Source organism: Ostrea edulis, chromosome 7, assembly GCF_947568905.1.
Source record: "Ostrea edulis chromosome 7, xbOstEdul1.1, whole genome shotgun sequence".
NCBI classification, from domain to species: domain Eukaryota; kingdom Metazoa; phylum Mollusca; class Bivalvia; order Ostreida; family Ostreidae; genus Ostrea; species Ostrea edulis.
Genome location: NC_079170.1, coordinates 9,468,281 through 9,495,072, shown reverse-complemented (window position 1 = coordinate 9,495,072; position 26,792 = coordinate 9,468,281). Strand labels below are relative to the sequence as shown.

At 37.7% G+C, this 26,792-nt stretch overlaps 1 protein-coding gene and 1 pseudogene across 5 annotated transcripts in view; both read left to right on the top strand.

Moving 5' to 3' along the window:
- The window catches only part of LOC130047785 (protein sidekick-1-like), a 47,336-nt gene extending 33,242 nt beyond the window's left edge, over positions 1-14,094 (top strand). For 3 of the 5 annotated variants that reach the window (XM_056143238.1, XM_056143237.1, XM_056143236.1), the window contains 10 exons: positions 1,657-1,780; positions 2,143-2,196; positions 2,756-2,931; positions 4,522-4,703; positions 8,677-8,791; positions 9,173-9,370; positions 11,319-11,414; positions 12,437-12,609; positions 12,972-13,098; positions 13,802-14,094. In XM_056143238.1, the coding sequence (XP_055999213.1) occupies positions 1,657-1,780; positions 2,143-2,196; positions 2,756-2,931; positions 4,522-4,703; positions 8,677-8,791; positions 9,173-9,370; positions 11,319-11,414; positions 12,437-12,609; positions 12,972-13,098; positions 13,802-13,848 (1,292 nt within the window). In that variant the 3' untranslated portion in view covers positions 13,849-14,094. The remainder of the gene's footprint in view (positions 1-1,656; positions 1,781-2,142; positions 2,197-2,755; positions 2,932-4,521; positions 4,704-8,676; positions 8,792-9,172; positions 9,371-11,318; positions 11,415-12,436; positions 12,610-12,971; positions 13,099-13,801) is intronic. The other 2 variants (XM_056143240.1, XM_056143239.1) reach the window with 1 other exon arrangement.
- A 313-nt stretch (positions 14,095-14,407) lies between these two features.
- Positions 14,408-19,415, top strand: LOC130047601 (uncharacterized; annotated as a pseudogene).
- The last annotated feature ends 7,377 nt before the right edge of the window (positions 19,416-26,792 follow it).

Genomic DNA, 26,792 nt, shown 5'->3' with positions numbered 1-26,792 from the left:
CTTCAAGTGATGGAAATTCTTCACATAATTGTATGTCATTATCACTCATTTCATTTTCTAGTTCAACAACTAGTCATCAATTTCGTCATCCGATATGTTTTGGGAAGAATATAAGTTTTCATAGAAATTGCACATGGCATACATTATGTTGCTAGTTTTTGAAATATCTTTGTTATAAATTTTTAAATCTTTTATAACACTTTGTTTTTGTCTACTTTTTTCTAAAGATAAGAAATAACTCGTACATTTCTCACCTTCAGTTATCCATTTGGATCTTGATCATATAAAAGCACCTTGGCATTTCTTGTTATATAGACTGTCCAACTCTGCCTCGATATTTCTTTTTCTATTCATATCAATATTTTGATAGTCTGATTCCTCAATATCTTTATTTCTTTTTCTAAATTTCTAATTCTTTCATTTACATTTTTTCCTTTTTGTTTAGCAAATTGAATAGAAAAGTCCCGAGCTTTTAATTTGAATAATTCCCATTTATCTTGTGGTTCTGAGTCACCATTTTTTATTTCAGTAATCAGGTTTTTAATTCCCATTTTATATTCTAAATCTTTTAGATGAGAGTTATTCAATTTCCAGTATCCTGTTCCTCTTTTGTTATGATTTGTTTTAAATAGTAGTTTTAGTACTCTGTGATCCGATATTCTCTTTTTAGCTACATTACCTGGAATTTTACGTATGATAATGTTTTCTAAATCATATATGAAATTTTTACTTATAAACACATAATCTATTCTGCTACAAGGAATGTCGTTTGAATTGCACCATGTATAGCCGTTTAAGTCCGGGTGCTTACTGTTCCATGAATCAAACATATCTAATGAGGTTAGTATTTTGTTTAGTTTTCTAGAACTTGGATCCTGTGTATTCTCTATTTTACAATTGAAATCTCCACATATTATAACACTCTCTTCTGATATTTTCTTATCCAGGAAATTATGCAATTTTGAGAAAAAAATACATCTCTCTTTGGGGTTGTTTGGTGCATAAATGTTTAACAAAGAAAAAATTCAGGAGCTTCCGGTGGCTTCGCCCACTGGGGCCTCACGGCGGCCCCAGACCCCTTGCAATACTTCGCGTACACTTCATTTTCTTTCTGGCTACGCGCCTGTATACATGTACTAATTTCAGTTATAAAACACGTGAAATCCTGGAAAATGGGGGAGGGGTGTAGTTAGAATAATCTAACTGTGTCTTGGTCTCGGGACAGGCCTGTCGTAGGAAATTACATCAGTACATCCTATCAGGGAGGGGGGTGTCCTCCTCAACTTATACAACATTAATTTTCTATTATTTTTACATGCAAAGTTGGTTATTTTCACGTGTATGAAGTAAACCTAGGCATTGAGATTTTTTATTAACGTTAACATATTTCTTGGCGTGATTACTGTAAAATTATACAGCAATATATTCGTAGCCTTCTGCACTGTTGATAATGACGCTTCTCGAATATACTACCCGGAAGTCTTAACCTACTGTTACGCAAGCGCACTATGTTCCGGATCAAGGAAAGATAACTCATGTTTTCGGATTGGCCTATATCTGTGACAAATATTTTTATGAAATTTAATGATTTTGAATCCAAGCAGAGTAAGTCCCTGTCCATTGTTAACTATTGTCAATTTCTGTCATGTTTTCCAGATGTGCCTTCCCCTCCAGGGCGTCCCAGTATCTTAGAGAAATCCTCCCGAACTGCCAAAATCAGCTGGTCCCCCAGCCAAACTGACAACAACAGTCCCATAATGCACTATTCTGTCAATGTTATGTAAGTGGTTTAGTATTATATATTATGGTTCACTGATAGCTCCTACCCTCAGCAGCCAGCTGGAGTTGTAAGAAATTGACATGTTCATGTCTTTTTCATCTGAAATGAAGTCATTACCAAGGATGATTAAAAAATCTTTGAAATTGTTTTTACGGGTACATTACGTGGGTGATGGGAATTTACTTCATTGAAGGAGTGTGGAATTGATGATAAAGAAATCTTTGAAATTGTATGGATACATTTTGTAGGTGATGGGAATTTTGGTATTGTTTCACTAAGCATGTCTTGTAATAACCAAGTATCAGAATGATCATGCTAATGTTTTTTCACTGAAACCTGGCATGTCCTTTATGATTAACTAGGGACAGAACTATGATCAATCAAGGCAGATCTCACTTTTCTTCTAGACACAGATGGTAATCTAACTAACTTGGTATTGGGTATTGCACACAAATACAGCTTTTCTTTGTGCTGGTGCAGGGTAACCATGATACTATTCAGAAGCCGCTCAAAAATTAATTTGACTTCTTTTAATCTTTAACTGCATAAGTCTGCTACTTGTTTGTATGAAATTTTCCTCCTAAAATGAATTTCTGATGGCTGACCTACATGTACAGATACATTATAAATGTTGACATATTTAGCAGTGAAGTTGTAAAATCAGACTTCCTGCAACCTAGAGCAGACAATATGTTAGTGATAAAACAAAAAAATCATCTTTTGATTTGACTTATTTTGCTTTTAATATGTTAAACTTCAGTAGTGACTGTTAAATTTAGTGAACTGAAACATTTCTGACATAATAAAACTTGTCTGATTTATATTTCAGCACCAAACTTTGAATTCTGTTATGACAGAAATAATTCTGAAACTGAAACATAACTCTAATTCGGATGTTGTCTATAATCCTGAGATTTATTTTTACGGTACCGAGCATGTCCGCATTAAACAAGTTTCACTGTATTTCTGTTATAGGAATAATATGGGCGTCAAAGTGAAACAAGTTTCTGTTTTCACCAATGAAAATCCTTCTGCGGTGTTGACTGGTCTCCATCCCTACACAGCTTACCAAATCACAGTTTCTGCGGTAAACAAAATAGGAACCAGTATAGAAAGTCAACTTAGTGATATTTTCTACACTGACTCGGAAGGTATGAAAATTTGCATTGTCTAGTTAATGAGTGCTGTGTTATGACTGAATTTTGAGAAATAATTCAAAATGCTTTTTATGTCAGGAAAAATAACTTGACATTTCTTGATCTCTAGTATCCAATATCCATTAGGTTTTTAGGTCACCTGAGTAAACTCAGGTGACCTATTGCAATTGGTTGTCGTCCGTCATTGTGCGTTAACAATTGAACATTTTTAACTTCTTCTTAATATCCACCAGTCCAATTCTTTTCAAATTTGGTATGAGGCATCATTGGGACAAGGGTGATATAAATTGTAAATTTCAGGACTCCAGCACCACTTGGGCGCTAGGGGCGGGGCAATAACTGCCTAAAATTGAACAATTGAAAAATCTTCTCAAGAACTGCACACATGTAAGAAAAACTAAATGCATAGTGATGTAGAACAGGAAGATCTCTACCAAAATTGTAAATTTCATGATCCCCGGGTTAGGGGTTCTGACCCCAGGGCAGGGCCAAACTTGTTATATAGTGTTAATGTGTAAAACACTTAAATACCATCTTCTTTAGTGCTATTGATACGAAATTGAAAGTAAATAGATATTTAGAAAGAACAGGTAGTCCTTTACCAAAATTGTAAATTTGATGATCCCAAGGGTAGGGGTTTTGGTATCAGAGTGGGGCCAAAATGGTCAGTTACTACAATGTAAATGTGTGAACAATAGACATTTTTAACTTCTTGACAACTATCATTCCAATTGTTATCAAATTTGGTATGAAACATATTTTGAACAAGGGAACATAAATTGTAAATTTCAGGATTCCTGCAACCCTGGGGCCTTCGGGATGGGGCAAAAACTGCCTAAAATTGACCAATTTTCAAAAATCTTCTTCTCAAGAACCACACACTTGTAAGAAAAACTAAATGCATAGTGATGTAGAGCAGGAAGGCCTCTACCAACATTGTAAATTTCATGAAACCTGGGATAGGGGTTCTGACCCCAGGGCGGGGCCAAACTTGGAATATAGTGCTAAATGGATAGAGCAGGTAGATCTAGTCTTTTACCAAAATTGCAAATTTGATTTTCTCCAGAGTAAGGGTTTTGACCCCAGGGTGGGGCCAAACTTAGTATATAGTATGTATTTTTAAGTTTTGCTGATACTGTATAAAATCTAAATGCATACTTAGGAATAGCAGAAAAGGATGTACAAAAAATGGTGAATTTCATAACCCAGGGTTATGACTTTAGGATTAGTCATATCTTTTGATGTTTTAATGTAAATACCTATTATTTAAAGCCTTTCATCAGTGTATGCACTTTTGAGGGTAGTGAAGTTTTAAGAACTCATCTTGTGTTGCTGAACATTAGAATTTAGCTTAGGTATTCAGAACAGGAATTTTTTTGTAGATTTCAGAGCCTATGGAAGTAGTGATAGTTTTTCACTAGTATTCAGGTGACCGATAAGGCCTGTGGGCCTCTTGTCATGATTTAGGAGTATACAGATAATTCAAGATAAAGCGGGACCCTTGTAGCCAATAGAAGATCAAAAGGCATTCATTATCAAATAGAATTAGATTAAGTTCATTCTTGTGAATTAAATGTATTGTAGCCCCTGAAGCCCCACCCCTCCATTTAGTGGCCACAAGTAACTTCAGCAGTAGAATCCATCTCTCCTGGGACCCGCCACCCCTCAACAAGCACCATGGTAACCTGGAGGGGTACAGAATTCAGTACACATCAGAGAGAGATGGGATCAATAGGGTCATTACACTGGAGGATCCAAAGAAAACTGTAAGTGAAACTTTTACTACAGTGAGAAGGTCGTGAAGAGGAAGACGGACCATGTGTTGTGCCAGGTCAAACAGGGTTGGCAAAAAAGTGGTCAATGTGAGTATTGACCGGGCCAGTGGTCAATACTGGTTAAAACCGGTCAATAGTGGTTAATACTGGTCGATTGAAAATTATTTGGTCATTATAGTCTGTGTTATTTATTTTAAATGTTTAAGTGACCATTATGGTAAATACTGTAATTCATAACATGCACTATCAGTTTGTAATATACTTATAAGTCATAATATTAAATAATGTACAAAATGAATGTTGAATTGGGGATGATGTAAAAGTTTCTGTTCAAATTCCTTAGTTTAACAAGAACTACCTATAAGTATTGTTTCATTAATCTTCATTTTAATTGTTGAATAAACATTTGAGGGGGTGGGTTGGTGATGTTTTCATAACAATAACAGGCACACTGGTCATCTCTGGTCCCAGCCTATGCTTATTAACATCTGTCAACTCTGCTTCCTTTGCTCAGGTAATGCCCAGCTACCTTTTATTCTTAATCTGTCCAGGTACATGTATTAAGAGGTCTGTCTCCAATCGTCAAGCTATATGCTATAGAACTGTGACCCTCTGGTAGGTACTGAAGATATTTCGGTCAGTTTCAGCAAACCAAATATATTAAACTTATGAAACTACATTTGATTATCTAATGACAAATATTAATCAACAACTGATCCTTATAATGAAAACACTTACTTTATCTTTGTAAGAAATGAACAAAAATAGGAAAATGGACAGTTTAAATCACAATTGACCATTATTGACCACTTGGGGAGTATTGACCAGGATGGTTAAAACCACTGGTTAAAACTGGGCACGGTTTTAATGGCCCAACCCTGAGGTCAAATCTTGCTCAGTGGAGTTCAGAATAATAGAACGTTCAGAACTATCAGATAAATATTGGACTTATTAATCTATGATGATGTAGAGGTATATGTATTTATATATCAATAATATATATTTATGTGTACAATTAATATGAAGAGCATTAAGGTGTATGACACTTTTCAGAATTTTAAAATCAGAACTTATCAAACTTCGGAACAGCATCAAAGTCTGTCATATATTCACTCTTTCTTTTTCTTTCTTTTTGGGAGTTGAACTATGTTCAATCTCCCTGGGTCATCACGCACTTTTCTGTGCAGTAATTTGTATTGATTTGTATAGTGGTCATCAGCGGGGGTTCTGTGTCAGCTGATTTACTCCTAGGTAAATCAACATAAACTTTTATAAACATCCGCCATTAAATAATCCATGTAACTTTTCTGAATTAATCTAATTTTGATAATTGACATGTAAATAAATGCAATGATATTGTATTCAAATCAATTTGAATACAAGATTTCGATCAAATTGATACTGATAGACATAGAAAAATAAAAGATAAGGTTGAAAATTGTCGTTTGTAGCACAGCGTCACCTATAAACATAGATAGGGAAACGAACGACAACTGCACACAAGCCCTATTGACACTGTGGCGCGAAATATCGAATATGGTGCGAAACCTCAGAAAATTTACAAGAAATAACTCTACAACATTGTGTATGTGTATATATTTGGTTTTTTTTTAATGTGATATAAAAAATGCTTGATGTTACATGTAGATTGAATTAAAACACGTCATTCCCAGTCAACAACTTTCGATTGGGATCGGAATACGAAATAAAATTTCTTATATCCGGTGGCAAAGTGAAACTGCTTCATGCTTCAAGTTATTGAATTACGTAGTAATTGCACGTTACACATTAGAGAACTATTCCTTTTAATAAAGAAAGTCACAAAATAGATACAAAATGAGTGTACCTTATTCATTACTGTTACCGAGCTTACATCGACTATAATCTCGAAATGGCGTGTTTCGCTGCGCTTGATGATCTGACGGTAAGGTCCACATTTTCTACGTGAGTAGTGTGATATTTGTTTATGAATTTTTTGCGCATACATGGTATGTCTCGGCTAGGAATAATGGGTACTTTCTCACCTATGTATGTAAAGACATATTAATCTCTATTTTTAAAAATTTAGAACACTTTTATCAAATGACAATGTTTGAAAACGCTTAGAGCCCCGATGTCAGAATTTCCTTTTCCAAGACATCAATATGTCAAATTCATTATCCTTTTTGAATAGTATGTACCATATTTTGTACCAGTTATCCATTTTGAATCCCCTATTACAATGGGATTTTGCTGCACTCTGTAATGTTAGAGTGGATGTCATGAGTGTGTGTCAAACAGAAATTTTAAGAGCATGGGATAAGGTGCTGCCATGTATTACTTCACTATCAAAGTTTAACCCAGTTGCCACAATGTTGAATTTATGCTGCAAAAAGGATTGGAAATTGCTCTGGTCAAAACACATTGTTTATTTGTCTACAGATGAAAGAGACATGAGGATTCTCCCTCACAAACTGAAAAAAAAAAATAGTTATGGATCTTGTACATGTATAGTTTATTAATCACTATAGATTTCCAGCATCACAAGTCTGATTCCACTATATGCTTTCCATACTGTCAGGTTCATTCACTCCCTGTTTGAGCCACAGTATAATATCCCAAATACCTTGGCAATAAATAACATTATTTGACTAGTATTTCATTTTTAGCGGAGTTGTGATGAAGTAGAACTCGGCTTATGATCTGATGAAGTGCCTTTGGGCGGGCAGGCGGGCACGCATCAACATTTCATTTCCGCACCATAGCTCTTGAGCAAATTATAGGATCTCATTCAAACTTAGATGGATTGTCACCCTCAGTAAGATGAGAAAGCCTATCGATTCTGGGGTCACTAGGTCAAAGGTCAAGGTCACTGGCTATAAATAGACTGAAATTTGGAGAAAATTTTGTTTTCCGCACCATAGTTCTTGAACGAATTATAGGATCTCAATCAAACTTAGATCGATTAAGTAAGACAAGAAGCCTATCGATTCCGGGGTCACAAGGTCAAAGTCACAGTGGCTATAAATAGACTGAAATTTGGAGAAAATTTTGTTTTCTGCACTATAATTTTTAAACAAATTATAGGATCTCAATTAAACTTAGATGGATTATCGCCCTTGATGAGACAAAGAAGCCTATTGATTTTGGTCAAGGGTTAAAGGTCAAGGTCACAAAGGATTTAAGTCGGCTGAAATTTATGTACGCAAAATTTTGCTCCCTGCTTGATAATTCTTGAAAACTTTTCTGCCGGTTCCCTCTATGCCCATTCCTTGCGCAACTCGGCTTGTGCATTTCTGAAGCCCGACAATTTTTAATTTTTTTGAATTTCATTTATTTTGAGTTATTATACAATTATTTACCATTCCATTGATCCTCTACAGGACTGTAGTATACTCAGGTGACAGTTTAGCATATTGGACTACCTTTTCAAGTAATGAATCCTTAGAATTAGCTGTAACTAGGATTAAACTTGAATGTATATATACAGGGGAAAAACTTCTTCATAACTGCAAGGCATTGATAACCATATTGATTTGAATGATTGGGCCATAATATGTGGTCACATTTTTCATGAGAATATAAAGGGGTGAAATTCTAGAAAACAACAACACGACTTCAGTTACTCGAGGAGCGTTGTGGCCCATGGGCCTTCCATTATCCATGTTTGCTGTTGTAACGCTTTGAAAAACAACAACAGTTGATTTATATCTAAAATCATGATAATATTCAGTCATTTATCCCCCTACCCTTCCAGTACTATCTTTTCTAACTGAATTTCCACAATGTTCAACTCCCACGAGTACTTTAAGTACTTTGATTTTTTTCTTGTCAGCAAAATCTGTTATGGATAAATCAGGTTAAATAAAAGAAGAATGAACATTAAATAAGTTGCAGATGGTGTACACCTGTGGTTAAACAGATTGAGTTAAGATAAACATGTAGATGGAATGTGTATAAAATTTAATGATTTTGCCTTTTACAGAAAATTACCCTCTTTGGCTTACAACCATTTGAGGCATATGAGGTGTCTGTGTTAGCGTTTAACAATATCGGCGAGGGACCTGCCGTGAAAAAACTTATCCGTACAGCAGAAGGAAGTAAGAATTATTTTTAGAAAATGTCATAGTAACTGTTTCTCGAAAATCAGAAATCATTGAGCATATTATTTTTGGTCGTTTTTAATCTCCTTTTTGCTGGTTGTCTGCAACCTTCACATTGAATGTGACCTTTGAACCATATTAGATACAGTCCTTCACTCAAGTAAAGGTAAATTAAGGTTTCATGTCAAGTCAAGGTCTTCCTTGAAGGTCAGATATATAAATAGGCCACCACAGGAATTTGGCACTGATTGAGGCATACATGTGTGTTTTATTAACTCCCCAATTTGTAAAAAAAAAAAACAAGCATCTCAAAAACACCAACAAAGATGGAACTATGTATTATTGGTAGACTATTGATTTACCTCGAGTTTCTGTTAGTTCCAGGAAAACCGCTGATGATCCACACCAACACACAGCCCATGTCCACATCATTTGTTGTCAAGTGGCTGGCTCCAGGCCAAGTTAATGGACATATTATGAGTTACGAACTCCGCTGGCAACACAACAATATCACCAAGACCAAAGTGATCTCCAAATATCTGAATAATCCCATGCTGGAGCAAGTCACCAACTTAAGTAAGTTCTAGGACGGATGATTAAATAAGGAAAATCTTTTATGGGCTCTCCTTATTTTTCAGTGCGTGATTTTTGTTTTGCTTTGTGAGTTTATTATGAATAGTTTGAACGAATAATCCTTGGATGTTGGTATTTCTTAAGTGTCTTTTGGATGGAGCTAAGAGTAACTTTAATATTGTCAGTCTCTGAGTTTTCGTTATCTCCTGCAGAAGAAATCCTTCTCTGCTTGGTAGATACTACCTCTGCTTTGACCTCTGCTGGAACAGATGACAATGATGACCTTCCCTTATTGTTGTCTATTGTTTGGCATTGTGTTTACCAGTTCTTGTGGTCTTTAAGGAGAAAGCTGAGTAGCTCAGTAGGTTAGCATGCCGACTGCTGAACTGTAGGTCACAGGTTTGAGTCCAGCAGGAGTTTTAAAATTTTTTTCAGATTACCATCTACTAAAACTGTACTTTTTGACAAAATAGAGTAAATTTGAAAATTTTCATCTTCAAAATATTGTACATATCTGCCATTTTTCATCCACATCAAATTTCTCTGGTGTAGCATACCTCCTTAACTCCTTTGTGGCCATTGTAATATTGAAACACTGTACTACAGGTACCTGGTTCACAGGTAGACAGGACTGAACACTACTCAAGATACATTCAAGTTTTGGGGAGAGATAAATGAATCCAAATTTCACTTTTTTTTTACATGGAAAAACAGCTCCCGTCAAAGAAAAACAGGCTATTAACACCTGACATAATCTTCATTTTATAAACAACACTGTAAATAACTTAATACCACAAAGTAACAGGAGAGCCCTGTGCACACCCACACCTCCTCGCACACCCACACCTCGCACACCCACACCTCGCACACTCACACCTCCTTGCTCACCCACACCTCCTCGCACACCCACACCTCCTCACACACCACACCTCCTCGCACACCCACACCTCCTCACTCACCCACACCTCCTTGCACACCCACACCTCGCTCACCCACACCTCCTCGCACACCCACACCTCCTCGCTCACCCACACCTCGCTCACCCACACCTCCTCCCTCACCCACACCTCACACACCCACACCTCACTCACCCACACCTCGCACACCCACACCTCTTCGCACACCCACACCTCCTCACTCACCCGCACCTCCTCGCACACCCACACCTCCTCACTCACCCACACCTCCTCACTCACCCACACCTCGCACACCCACACCTCCTCGCACACCCACACCTCCTCACTCACCCACACCTCCTCGCACACCCACACCTCGCACACTCACACCTCCTTGCTCACCCACACCTCCTCGCACACCCACACCTCCTCACACACCACACCTCCTCGCACACCCACACCTCCTCACTCACCCACACCTCCTCGCTCACCCACACCTCACTCACCCACACCTCGCACACCCACACCTCTTCGCACACCCACACCTCCTCACTCACCCGCACCTCCTCGCACACCCACACCTCCTCACTCACCCACACCTCCTCACTCACCCACACCTCGCACACCCACACCTCCTCGCACACCCACACCTCCTCACTCACCCACACCTCCTCGCACACCCACACCTCACTCACCCACACCTCCTCGCACACCCACACCTCCTCGCTCACCCACACCTCACTCACCCACACCTCCTCCCTCACCCACACCTCCTCACACACCCACACCTCCTCGCTCAACAAGCAAGACCTTTGAACCTCGCTGAAAAAAATAATAAAAATGCTTTTATGAAGGAACCAGTTGAATTGAGGTATTATTATCTTACGAATATAAACTCTTTCCTCTGTATAGTTTTACCTATCTTGATGATTGACCAGTTGAATTGAGGTATTATTATCTTACGAATATAAACTCTTTCCTTTGTATAGTTTTACCTATCTTGATGATTTACCTGGAACGCTTTGATGTATGTTTGAATTTTCTCCTTTCAACAGAGCCATTTACCCAGTACCGAGTACAAGTAAGGGCAATAACTGGTGGAGGGAAGGGAGAGTTCAGTGATGTATACCCAGTCTACACTGATGTTGCTGGTAAGTCTAGGTGGTGTGTATTACGGGGGTATGAAAACAAATTGGAAGCATGGGGTCGGGGTCATTTTCATAATTGACAGTTGTTTTGTTAAGTTTTATAAGTCATTGCTTTTGTTGAGAAATAAAACATTGAAACAGCGAAGGTTAATTACCGATGAAACATAAGTTACGTATGTACATGTATTAAGGGATCCTGTATGTCATGTACCTGTGTATGTTGTCAAAGTGAAGATTTTATTTATAAAGTAAATATCACTGTAACAGTTGAAAATCATCCAACCGGGCTCTTAACAATGCTTATGGAAGATTTCGAGGAAGAGAAAAAAAATTACATTTTGATGTATTTTGATATTTTCTCCTTTGTGTGATGTGTATAAGAAATTAAATTTCATCTGAACTTCTCTGACCTAATTTTTCTTCATCACTTTATAAAAGAGGGCAATGGTTTTAAGGAAAGTTTACCAGAATTTTTCAGTCACCTGAGGTACAATTGTCCAATGTGTTTTACCTTTGATCATCTTTTTCTGAAAATACAATCATGCCTTTTTTTATTTATCATATATCAAATTTGGTATGGAACATCTCTGGAAGAAGGAGAACTAAAATTGTGAATTTTGAATCAGCTGCACCCATGGAGTGTGGGAGTTGGGGTCAAAAGAAATGCAATATTAAAAGATCAGGGATGTTTAGCAAACAAACTGTATTTATAGTCATGTTGGTTAAGGATGCCACTAGAAACACACACACACACACAGGATGAAAATCATCCTGTAGACAGTAGTCATGATGATCAAATTGTGCTTTTCCCTGCGGCTGAGCCAGTGGGTTCAGGCTGTAGCCCAAATTGGTATATAGTGAAAATGCATTTAATGTTCAAAAATCTCTTCCTTGCTTCTCTGTATGTGGAATGAATACTTGATGCATGGTTTTAAGTTTTCCTCCATTACAAACTTCAGATATTATAATGGATGATTTTTATCATTTTCTTCAGTACATGTCTAAACAATTTGTTCTATTATTAGGCCCAAGTTCACCAGAAGTGACCAACTTGACGGTTTTGGGATCTCGCAGTATTTATATATCCTGGGAGCCACCTAAACAGTTCTACCGGACCATTGACCACTACTACATCCAGATTATAGATACCTCTACAAACCACCAACAGAGGAGAGCGCTGGAAAATAATGAGAGGGAGGTCTGTACAGTTTAACATGTGTCTCTTATTCCTACCTGTAGGTGTGGATACTACATGAATAGTTAACTTGTACCTCTTATTCCTACCAGTAGGTGATTAGTTAACTTGTACCTCTTATTCCTACCAGTAGGTGATTAGTTAACTTGTACCACTTATTCCTACCAGTAGGTGATTAGTTAACTTGTACCTCTTATTCCTACCAGTAGGTGATTAGTTAACTTGTACCTCTTATTCCTACCAGTAGGTGATTAGCTAACTTTGGTGTTGAGTCATTAGAACTATTGTAAAATGAGGTACAGTCTGTACTGCACAATATGTACCAAGCACAATTTCATAATCAACAAATAATGAATATTTTGTAGACCATAGTCACCGGTTTACCCACCAACACTGAGTTCACTCTAAAAATAGCCGGCGTGACCAAAAGTCTACATTCCAACATGCACTACATAGGAGAGTTCTCTAAACCCTGGACGTTCAGTCTCTCAGGTGAGGACAGATTTATATCTGGCATATTCATACATACTCGGCATAAACCTGTACCTGAATATTTAGTATCCCAAACTCTTCTCCATGTATGTCCAAATTATTGCTCTCATAACATGACCACCATCATGATCAGTGGATTGGCACAGAATGCAGATCATGCCTAATTTTCTATATTAAAAACTTCAGTAAAAGAGAAATTGAGGCGGTACAGTGGTTTAATGATTACCTCATATCAGAATGTTTATCTAAGAATAAATTTCATTTTTGAAATTAATGAGGGTATGAACTGCGACATTTTATGTCAGTATGCTTCTTGAAGTGTGTTAGGGGTTCATGAAAAGTATGCTGGCGTGAAGCATTGCTGTTCATATACATTCTTATGTATTTTCAAAATTAAAATTTATTTTTTATATTTACATTTTGCTTTTTGTTGGCATATTGCCAGCTGTGAATATGGTCATGCTGTATTTATCAAAATTCATACACGCCTTGTTCACATTCATGAGGAAATGGCTATCATTACAATTTGTAGAGATATGGAATAAAAAAGACAACTCTTTTTCACATGAAAATCTTTTCGGTGAAATTGAAAACGACACTTGGATACAGAAATATGATATTAATTTGTGTTATATTATTTTGCTCATATTTTTTACCAACTAATCATATCCAACTAATTATATTGTACATTCTTAATTTACAGAGAAAACAAAATCCAATGACACTCTAAACATGATATCATTCACGTGAGCATTACCGGAAACCATCAAATAACTTTTAAGAAAGCCAATTCTAGTTGCAAAATAGTTCATGATCATCATGTGCGTAAACTTTCTATTTTTGTACTTTGTCGGTGAATTAGGGGGTGTAGGACTACAAATGTAATATAAATTTCATTTACTAGTATTATCGGCCGCCAGGAGGCGGTGGGATATACATATATATGAGTTGCTGTGGTATTTTATATACATTCAATAAAGGTTTATAATAAGATTATTATACGGAGTTGATGTTCTTTAACAAAATCCTATTTCTAGTTTTTCAATTTTTTCTTGGAAGTCACCCAATGCTGTAAAAGAGAGTTTGAAGTGTGAGCATCATCTAAAACAAAGACCGGGATAGATAATTATACTTTTTATGTTTTCGAAATGAAAATGTCTTCATTTTATTTCGTAAACTGCAGTAAGGTGTATTGATGCACTCTAATCACAAACCATTTAAAGATATCGGGCTCGGGAATTCAAAAACTCCTGAGACTTCCTTCTTCCTGAAAAATCGTAAGATGAATCCACATTAATCGCGAGCTTTTCTTCGATTGGTTGTTGATTTCTTTGTTCTTTACTGGACACGTTGTGTATACTGTATAGACGCGTTGTGTTGTGGTTTATGTTGCGCCACGTTATGCATTATAATGAAAGGCCATTTGGCGATCAGTCCTCTGATAGTGGCCCATATGAGTCGTGTCGAGAATCGAGTAAAGAAGATTCAAGTGATAATGCCCAGGGAGCTCAAAATGATGACAGATTCTCAATTCATGCTAACAATGAGTCTGACTCGGAAAGATTCGACCCTATTTAGGGTGAATCTTCTTTCCTGTTAAAGGGGCGTGACATCTTACTTTATAAAGTACTTTTATAAACATCTGAAAGATGGGAGCATCAAAATAAATATTCTAGATTATGTCCCTGTGCCATCAGATGCTTTCTGTAACCCTCCGAACGTTGACTAGTAGAAGATTTCATAACTGTCAGCTCTATGTTTCTTAAGTTGCATGACATCCAAATGAAAATAACACAAATTATGGGACCATTGGTCAAAGTTTGGTCAGCCATTGGTGGGACAAGGAAAGGGCGGGAAGAGAATGACGAATTTTAGTAAAGCAAGTGGTCGTTTTAGACAGGTATATGCTACTTGCGTGTATGAACAACGCTTACACTTCCTGGCCAAGATCATAAAAGGCGTAAATAATGCCAAAGAGCAACTGAAAACTTACGAACTTGATTTAGCTCAGGAGACTGATACCCTGTAAGGAGACACTATATATAAAGCCCTAAATCTTAGATGCAAGAGGAAGAAATGTACAAGAGAAATATCCCGTGAGATCCAATCAAAACGTACCGGTCGCGGAAGGGCAGTGGTAAAGTGTTCGCTTCGTAACCGGGAGGTCGTGAGTTTGAACCCAACCCGTGCCATGACCGCGTCAAACCTAAGACGTTAACATAGGTAGTGATTGCTCCTTCGCCAAACGCTCGGCATTTAGATGGATCACGAGTCGATCGGATATGATCTTAAAAACAGAGGTTCCATGTCACGACAGGCGTTGGCACGTTAAAGGACCCTCACTGTTACGGTCCTGAGCGCTAAGCATAGGTCTAAATTTGTGGTACCTCACCAATAGTTGGTGACGTCTCAATACGAGGGGAAAATAAGCAGGGATGACCACACACTCTGGCAATAATAGGTAGGGATGACCACACACTCTGGCAGTAATAAGCAGGGATGACCACACACTCTGACAGTATTAAGCAGGGATGACCACACACTCTAGCAATAATAAACAGGGATGACCACACACTCTGGCAATAATAAGCGGGGATGACCACACACTCTGGCAGTAATAAGCAGGGATGACCACACACTCAGGCAGTAATAAGCAGGGATGACCACACACTCTGGCAGTAATAAGCGGGGATGACCACACACTCTGGTAGTAATAAGCAGGGATGACCACACACTCTGGAAGTAATAAGTAGGGAAGTTCGCAGACGTTTACGTACCTAGCTGGGTTTGTCGAGTTTTACCTTTAAAACCGTCCTTTTCCAAATGTCTAGCAAAATCCTATATATTCGCAATACCTTATATGATCTGTAGTGTATAATTACTTACAAATTAAGAAAAAAATACGAATCATACCCGAACTGACTAATCTTTATAAAATCTACTAAACAATCGTTTTATCGATTAACTATGATCATGTTCATCCATACGTCGATTTCTGTGAACTCGAAATAAAAGACATCACATTTCTCTGATGGGTTACTTTGTCCTCTCATTTTAGAACACCCCCCCCCCTCCACACCCCTCCGTTTTTGAGGCATTGGCACTATTGTTAAATCCGGGTTCACTGACATTTGAATTTGTTTCCCATTCCATTAATCCAGCTGCTGGATCCACCAAGTTATCTCCTCTTTGCATGTTTTGGGAAGAACAACCCTTTTCTGATCATTCTCCTGTGATTTCAGAAGACACTTGGTCTGGAACATTTGTAACTCTCTTACATACAGAGAAGCCGGGATAACTGCCCCTCCTGTGGCATTTAATGTACCGATTAAACGTGCTAATTCTTGAATTCAAACAGTTTCCTTGCCTAGTGGATTTGAACATTTTTGCATTACACCAGCTACTTTTGTTTCTGAAAGCGAAAAGTAATAAATCTCATAACTCCTATAAAGGTGAAGATAACGAACAGTGATCAATCTCATAACTCCTATAAAGGTGAAGATAACGAGCAGTGATCAATCTCATAATTCCTATAAAGGTGAAGATAACGAGCAGTGATCAATCTCATAATTCCTATAAAGGTGAAGATAACGAACAGTGATCAATCTCATAACTCCTATAAAGGTGAAGATAACGAACAGTGATCAATCTCATAACTCCTTTAAGGAACACAAAATAGAGTTGGACAAACACAAACCCCTGGATATACCAGAAGTGGTATCAGGTGCCTAGGAGAAGTAAGCATCCGCTGTCGACCGGCCACGCCCGCCGTGAGCCCTATATTTTAATAAGGTAAATGGAGTAATCCGTAGTCAAAATCAGTGTACCAAGAACGACCTAACAATCGGTACCAAACATATCAGACAATATTTGACCTAAAGATATGTTGTTTTGGCAAACTAGAACATTATAAAGACAATAGAATTTGTGAAATGCTGACTTCAAACGAGACTGTTGAAACCTTTGTAACATCAACTTGTTTGTCAGTAGCTTGTCCCAATTTAAAAAAAAAAATGAGCATACGTAAAACAAGCTCTTGCGTATCGAATAAGATATAAGCACCATATGCAGGTGATACTGGGATATTCCTACATAAATATGGAAAGATGACGATGTAGAAGCTGAAATCATCCCATATCTCATAAAGTCGAGTTGTTTGTTTGCCGTTAATGTTTATTTTCAATAAAATATATAAGTTCGAAGCAGATGTGGAGGACTCTGTGGTGTCTTTTATTTCGAGTTCACAGGGATATATCGAATCGATATATGAATGAAAATTATTATTGTTCACGCCCCTTTGCAAAGAGAAATGATTGACAATCGTGAAAATGGAGTAAATAACTATAAATGATAAATGGTTTGCGGTCCATGTTTGGTTGGGTTTTTTTTTTTTTTTTTGACACTTTACTTTCACTTCTGTCGGAAATCCCAGTTGTTAAAATAGACATAATACTTTATCAAAATGCATACGCGCATTGTTCACAACGACAGTACATTCATGAGGAAATGACCATCATTACAGTTTGTAAAGATATCTAAGGAAAAAACAATGGAATTGTAAATTTCTAACCAGTATTAATATAAGCTAGTTTTTTCTCGTTGACGGAAAATACGTGTTGACGTCACAGGCGCTAAAGGTCTAAGGTAAGGTGGAGTGCATTATAGAGTTTGTAACAAAATGTCTACAGAGCAGGAAAAGTCGATATAGAACAAAATATTCACATTCGTATACAAAACCAAGTCACTATTGTAAATAATGTTGTAATATTGTCAAAAGATGTATATACAACATTCAGAAAAACAAAACACCCATCTAATCGTTTTGACTTGTTAATTGAAAATTTAGCTAAGGTTTTATGCTGAAAGAAATTCAAGGTGACTACTTTTTATTGCGATGTCTATTTCTATATCCATGGCTATAGACTTGTGATTTGCTGACAGAAATAAAGCATTGTATATCATTTGTCATCTTTTTTTCACTGACGATTTCCAAAAATACCAAGCGCCGTGGAAAACATGTTTTTTTTTCTGCCACTGTCCCATGTTTGAGGGATACATTTGTCATTAACGGCATCATACGGACTTAGGGAATGGAACATTTTCTAAGAATACAATTCAGAAGCTGTTTGAAAATTTAGTCCAATAATTACATTCAATTTGTTACTTCGACGACTCAGCTGCAGCAACGTACTTCTTTTCTGAAAACCAGTTCGCAATCTACAGGCAGATTACGAAAACTCGAAGTCCATGGGACCACCACAAAAACTCAATACTTCGAGATTTCAAGAGTTCAAAAATCGGAAATCCCATCGACAAACTGAAAGTTTTAACACTGTTTATAGTAAAATCTATGTCTTATACTTCTCTGAACACATTTTTTTCACCTGAAATATGAAAAGCTTAATCCTTTGATCTGAGTTTATTTATTCTGTATTGTGCTATACGGCTCAGAATTATGATCACGACTCATATTTGCTTGTCACATTCGAAACTAAATCAGGATTGCGGTTAATCGCAGTTTGATCATGTAACAGGTTAATTAATCCCTGGATTGGAATCGTTGGCGCGAAGTCGTTGTTTATCCCATCATCGCTAATTCACGTAATTTATCCCACTACGACGTCAAGTCGTGTTTTCAAAACAATGGCCACCTCCCGGGTACAGTCACGAGTGACAGGCGGTTGGTGTAAACCATTAGCACACTTATGCCAGTATATAGTGACTTTCATCAATATCAAGTATCAAAAGCCCATAGCAGCTAGTTATATTGGAATCAAACTCTAAAATAAAAACGGATTCTGTTATTCAGTATTTAGAACATTCCTACCGAAAAAGATTTGTTTGGATTCTGCAGTGCGTAACTATAATGCAAGTTGGATATTGTTTGTTTGAATTCATACAAGGAACTCAAAATTTTAACAGGCACTGTTGCAAACACATTTTGTTTCAGTAACATTTTTTTTTCACTTTATCAGCACCATTTAACGAGTTTTTTTTTTCTTTCTCCATCTAGAGAGCGTCCAGGTGTATGTGGGGAGTATATACAAACGTCTAGGTGCTATAGACTAATTTCGAACTTTGTCACCTGTGTTACCATCTGCCACAAAAAAGTTCTTCCTTTATACATATGTAATCATATACGTAAAACAATAAATTAGAAGATTAGAAGTGATAGCCATCCGTCGTCGTTCACATTCGAACTTAATCAACTTCGTCTCTGTGTTTCATTAAATATTTTACAGAACATATTCGATGAAAGGAAAACTAAAATGGTGATTAATTTTTCTGGTTTTGTTTACTAGATCATTGCCATTTAACGAGGGGGGGGGGGAATTCTATTTCTATAGAGAGCGTTCAGACGTTTGTGGGGAGTATCACAAACGTCTGGATGATCAAGATTAATTTCGAACTTTGTCACCTGCGTAGTCATCCGCCACAAAAAGTAGTTCCTTATCATATTATATGTAAAACGACAAATTAGAAGTGATAGTTATCCTATTTCGTTCGCTGTGCTCTGACAATTGAACTCAATCAACTCCTCTGGATGTACAAGGCCGTTTTTCAGAAAAATCCTTGATAAAAGGGAAACTAAAATGGTGCTTAATGTAATATCCCCATCTGAAGGGTTGGGTCAAAACTTAAAAATAAATTTAATGTAAAACTTATCAATCTTCATAACTCTGTGACCTTTTTTTATTTTTTGTTTTAGAAATACCTCTATGTATAGGCATGATGAGCAAGGATGCCTCTACAAAAATATGAAATCCATGACCCTGGATCTGGAGACTCGGTGACAGGGTGTGGTTTATAGTTTTCAAGGTGAAAAAAATATTTTTAAAAGTCTTATGAAATCCTTGACATCAAACCTTGACACTGAGTACATAGAATAATGAGAGAGACCTTACCTTTACCAAAAATTGTGAAATTCATGATTCAAAGACTCGGGTACAAGGGAAGGGCTTTATGATTTATTAATTGAAAATACGCTATACATTGGTTCCTTGTAAATAGTCTTCACCTCTTGGCATCAAAGACCAGGACTGAGTACATAGTAACAATGAATCATTTGTCCGTGAATCAGGGATTCTATTGCTGCGACGGGGTCAACACCCTATGAAATCTTTGCAGAACTTCTGTTCTCACGGACATATAACACAGAACTGTTTGTATATTGTCATGATGAGCAGGGATGCTTAGACTACCGATATTGTGAAATTCTTTTCCCCGTTAGTTAGTGGTTTTGGTGAAAGGACGGAGCTTTATGGTTAATTTATTGAAAATTTATGACTTCTTTAATAAGTCCTGGTGTAGATTTCTAACATATATTATGGTGAATAAGTCCTTTCACGATAATTTCCGCACTTTCTCTTTGAACAGCTATGATGGTCTCGATGCTACGAGGAATTATTTTCTCCCACAAACCCCAAAAGTCTTGTTTTTTCGCCATTCCCAAAGGAGACCCCATTTTTATTTGTCCTAAATGTGTTTAACATTATAAATCCCTGACTTATCATGTAATTTTAAATTGAAAGCTAAAGAAAATTCTTCATTTCTGCGTAATTCCGTGGAGGGCGGAGTTATGATACGACATTACAATGGAGTACACAGATAAAGGTCAATTTTGAGTTCAATGACTAGATCCTGACCTTGGTATCTCGAATTAATCCTTTACAGTTTCAAAAGATGTAGAAAAAGTCTCCCCAGCATGTTACGTACACCTTGCATAAAGATCGGAGCGAGAACAGTTGTTAGGTCAAGAAAGACAATCTGGAGAGGACATCGATCGAACGTGGTGTATCCGTATGTATACACGAGCCCTGAGTTTCTTTTATTATGTTGACAAGATTTGTTTCTCTATTCATTTCATCAGAATCTCTTTCACTTGGATCTAAAGGATCTGTTGAAGCAAATGCAGATGAATTCGTGCTATCAGAATTGAGTTATTTATTCAATATGCGCTATATTTTTCCTGACTTCGCACTCTAGGAAATGATCAGTGTCATTTTTGTAATTTGTTGGTGCTCGGGTTAGATGTGATATGATTTAAAAGTAATATGTAATAATCAAAACATTTTTTCAACAAATCCAATTTCCAGAGTATATTTTCTCCTTTCCTTTTGAAAGCCACGCACGCTCTGTAATGTGATACATTGAAACAAGACGTCCGTGGGCAACAAAGCTCACCTGAGCTCACCTGGATAAAATACAGAAACAAGACTAGCACGGACGCAACAGAAAGCCAAGGCTTTACATTGAATAATTGTATATACTACATGTCTCAAGATGCTTGCAAATAATTTTCAAATATGATGTACTTAAATTACTTTTCTCCATATATTTGGAAGATTTTGATAGTTTTCTACAGAGAACCTTTGGTTTTCTTTCCAATCTAACCCGAGGTGCCATTGCTACAAATCGGAATGCATGCACCGAGAAATAATGGAGAATGTTTGCCAAATTGTAGAACCTAGTTGATGAGAAAATAAAACAAGAGGCCCGTGGGCCACATCACTCACCTGAGTATCCTTGGCCCTGCTGTTGCTCAGCTACTATAATTTTTAAAAGATTTACTCATTGCCATAAAATATTCACCCCATATTCTGGCCCCAATCTAGCCTTAAAGGGTCATGCCATAACAGAACTTCAATTCACACAACATGGGAATGCCTCAACGCCAATATGACTAATAAGGGCTTGCTGTTCTAGATAAATTTAAGGTCAGGGTGACAAAGTCAAAAATATGAAATGAAGGGCATTGTCATAAGATATATATAATTATGAAAGATCTACCTATGGTCGTTATAACAATCTAGTTTGCCAATACAACCTGTTCTTGGGTCAAATGCTGTGACGTGTTTCATACCAATTGTTAGTCCGTTATTGGCGACATTGATTTTGACTACGGATAACTCCGTTTACCTAAAGATATAGGATTCACGACGGGTGTGACCGATCGAAAAAAGATGCTTACCCCTCTCCATTCTCTCACCGGAGGTCGCGTTACGCAACCTTCACTTACGCATCTGTCAACGCTTGGAATCACGTGACAATATAATCACATGACATAAACAATCATTCCCGTTCCCTTTCCCGTTAAATGTTCTGGCAACAGCTGATATGTCAGGCTCTCGACATATCCCACTGGCACTTTGATAAGTACATTTTTTAGCATTTACATGTGTATCTGTTAACTCTTTAAAAAATTTCAAATTTTATCGTATTTTTTACAGCCTTTCTTACTTTTGATTCCATGTTTACATTAAATCTCCACCACGTGAATGTTCTACATTCAGACGCATATTACGAAGTAGGTCCAAATTTAAGATAAGAAAACAGCGATTTTAAACAATTTACAGTAAGAATCAATTTGATTGCACCAAAAGTATTTCATAATATGACTAAATATTTAGTTCAAAACATAAATGTTGGATGTTAGAAACTTTTACAAGATATCTGTAAATTTAGCGTGGACACGAAGTCCCAGAGCTCGGAAGAGACTCGACCTGAAGCAGGCCTCCCGTCAAACACCAGAGTCACTACGCTGCCACCAATTTGTAACGTATAGTGGTCACCCAGCCAAGTGCTGATCACGCTCGTCGTTGCTTAACTTGCGTTATGAAGAGAGACACTTCTACCACATCACTAGAAAAGCTGGCTCTCTAGCGAGGCAGTGTAAGTTCCTTCTTATACTGTCCGCTACACTTATTTCTGGATGATTATATATTTATTCCATCGTCATCGAAAGAAATTTGTTTTTATTTTTAGTCGCCAAGATGCTCAAGCAGTCAAGCACACTGGGCATACGCTGCTAGGGGGGTTGTATTATGAACACCCTTTTTCTCAGTCTTTAACAGCAAACACTAGCACTGTCAGTACATATGAAACAGACATTAGACTCCACATTGATCACTAATTTTCGTCACACTTCTAGGGAATGGAAATTAATTTATATATTGTAAATGATTTATGTTCGTTTGAGTGGAACGAGTTAGAACATAAAACTATAATTGTTATTCTTGGTAAAACATCAAAGTAGTATCGGATCATTTCCTCATGCATTTTCTGACGTAATTGAATTAGGAGTAGTGTACCTAAAACGAGCTCCAGTGGGGAAGCTTCCTCAAAATATGCATTTTTTTCTATCTTTTTCTCTTATTTTCCCCGATGGGACTTATATCAGTTTTGAATTTTACCGGAGACATAAGTCACTATATGGTTTTGAATTTTTTACTTAAGGAAAAGGGTAATACATGTATATGACTAGGCTACATGTATGTCTTTACTTCAACCGAAAATATATATAATCCCCAAATAATCTCGCAGCATGCAGACACCCCGTTTCAACATACTTTCTATAGTCAAAGAGCGATAACTTTCATAGCTGTAGAAATGTAACTCTCTGTGAAAACTGTCCCAATATTTTCCCCGAGAGTTACAGTTCTGCAGCTATGACTTTTTCTAAGGACAATTAGTCAGTATAACTGTCTTATACGCTTTTCAACTAGATTATCATTTAAAGAAAAATCCAAGTAAAATTAAAAAAAGAAAAAACAACTCCGCAGTTTCATCAATAAGTCATGCCAAGAAATCCCGTCCGGTCTGAATCCGTTGACTTCAATAGGGCCATATTACATGCTGATTAATAGTAGCCGTCGCTTATCTCTTAATTGCGGTCACTGATTTATAACGGTTTTTCTATACCGGAGATTTTGCTAAGAATTTCTTAGCATGATCCAAAATTATTTCTTGAAGCTAATTTATACCGACTTTCTCGAATTCACAAATGTTGTTAATCTAAATGACGTTACTGTATCTGATGTGGTTATAATTTGCGTAGTGCAGGTGTGATCATGACTAGCTGATGTTTCCTGTACCAAAATAAATGTCCGAGTGATAACTACCATGATTAGAATAACAGGGCGACGAAATTTACCAAACAATTAGTGTAAAACACACCAGAAACATTCTACCTAATGACAGGTTGTATTCTCAAATAATACCACCATAACAACCATAGAAAATGTGCTCCTGCATGTAACAACTTGTCAGTAACGACCATAGGCTCCTGCATGCGACCATAGACTCCTACATGTAACGTCAACTTGTCAGTAACGACCATAGACTCCTACTTGTAACGTCAACTTGTCAGTAACGACCATAGACTCCTACATGTAACGTCAGCTTGTCAGTAACGGACATAGGCTCCTACATGTAATGTCAACTTGTCAGTAACGAACATAGGCTCCTACATGTAACGTCAACTTGTCAGTAACGACCATAGACTCCTACATGTAACGTCAGCTTGTCAGTAACGACCATAGGCTCCTACATGTAACGTCAGCTTGTCAGTAATTAGCAGAGGCTCCTACATGTAACGTCAACTTGTCAGTAACGAACATAGACTCCTATATGTAATGTCAACTTGTCAGTAACGACCATAGACTCCTACATGTAACGTCAACTTGTCAGTAACGACCATAGGCTCCTACATGTAACGTCAACTTGTCAGTAACGACCATAGACTCCTACATGTAACGTCAACTTGTCAGTAACTAACATAGGCTCCTACATGTAACGTCAACATGCCAGTAACGAGCAGAGGCTCCTACATGTAACGTCAACTTGTCAGTAACGAACACAGGCTCCTACATGTAACGTCACCTTGTCAGTAACGACCATAGACTCCTACATGTAACGTCAACTTGTCAGTAACGAACATAGGCTCCTACATGTAACGTCAACTTGTCAGTAACGACCATAGACTCCTACATGTAACGTCAACTTGTCAGTAACGAACATAGGCTCCTACATGTAACGTCAACTTGTCAGTAACGAACATAGGCTCCTACATGTAACGTCAACTTGTCAGTAACGAGCAGAGGCTCCTACATGTAACGTCAACTTAATTGTCAGTAACGACCATAGGCTCCTATATGTAACGTCAACTTCTCAGTAACGACCATAGGCTCCTACATGTAACGTCAACCTGACAGTAACGACCACAGACTCCTACATGTAACGTCAACCTGTCAGTAACGACCATAGGCTCCAACATGTAACGTCAACTTCTCAGTAACGACCATAGGCTCCTACATGTAACGTCAACCTGTCAGTAACGAACATAGGCTCCTACATGTAACGTCAACTTGTCAGTAACGACCATAGACTCCTACATGTAACGTCAACTTGTCAGTAACTAACATAGACTCCTACATGTAACGTCAACTTAATTGTCAGTAACGACCATAGGCTCCTATATGTAACGTCAGCTTGTCAGTAACGAACATAGGCTCCTACATGTAACGTCAACTTGTCAGTAACGACCATAGGCTCCTACATGTAACGTCAGCTTGTCAGTAACGACCATAGGCTCCTACATGTAACGTCAACTTGTCAGTAACGACCATAGACTCCTACATGTAACGTCAGCTTGTCAGTAACGACCATAGGCTCCTACATGTAACGTCAGCTTGTCAGTAACGACCATAGGCTCCTACATGTAACGTCAGCTTGTCAGTAACGACCATAGACTCCTACATGTAACGTCAACTTCTCAGTAACGACCATAGGCTCCTGCATGTAACAACTTGTCAGTAACGACCATAGACTCCTACATGTAATGTCAACTTGTCAGTAACGACCATAGACTCCTACATGTAACGTCAGCTTGTCAGTAACGACCATAGACTCCTACATGTAACGTCAGCTTGTCAGTAACGACCATAGACTCCTACATGTAACGTCAACTTGTCAGTAACGAACATAGACTCCTACATGTAACGTCAACTTGTCAGTGACGACCATAGACTCCTACATGTAACGTCAACTTGTCAGTAACGACCATAGACTCCTACATGTAACGTCAGCTTGTCAGTAACGACCATAGACTCCTACATGTAACGTCAACTTGTCAGTAATGAGCAGAGGCTCCTACATGTAACGTCAACTTGTCAGTAACTAACATATACTCCTACATGTAACGTCAGCTTGTCAGTAACGACCATAGACTCCTACATGTAACGTCAACTTGTCAGTAACGACCATAGACTCCTACATGTAACGTCAACTTGTCAGTAACGACCATAGGCTCCTACATGTAACGTCAGCTTGTCAGTAACGACCATAGACTCCTACATGTAACGTCAGCTTGTCAGTAACGACCATAGACTCCTACATGTAACGTCAACTTGTCAGTAACGACCATAGACTCCTACATGTAACGTCAGCTTGTCAGTAACGACCATAGGCTCCTACATGTAACGTCAACTTGTCAGTAACGACCATAGGCTCCTACATGTAACGTCAACTTGTCAGTAATGAGCAGAGGCTCCTACATGTAACGTCAACTTGTCAGTAATGAGCAGAGGCTCCTACATGTAACGTCAACTTGTCAGTAACGACCATAGACTCCTACATGTAACGTCAACTTGTCAGTAACTAACATAGGCTCCTACATGTAACGTCAACATGTCAGTAACGAACATAGGCTCCTACATGTAACGTCAACTTGTCAGTAACGAACATAGGCTCCTACATGTAACGTCAACTTGTCAGTAACGACCATAGACTCCTACATGTAACGTCAGCTTGTCAGTAACGACCATAGACTCCTACATGTAACGTCAACTTGTCAGTAACGACCATAGGCTCCTACATGTAACGTCAACTTGTCAGTAACGACCATAGACTCCTAC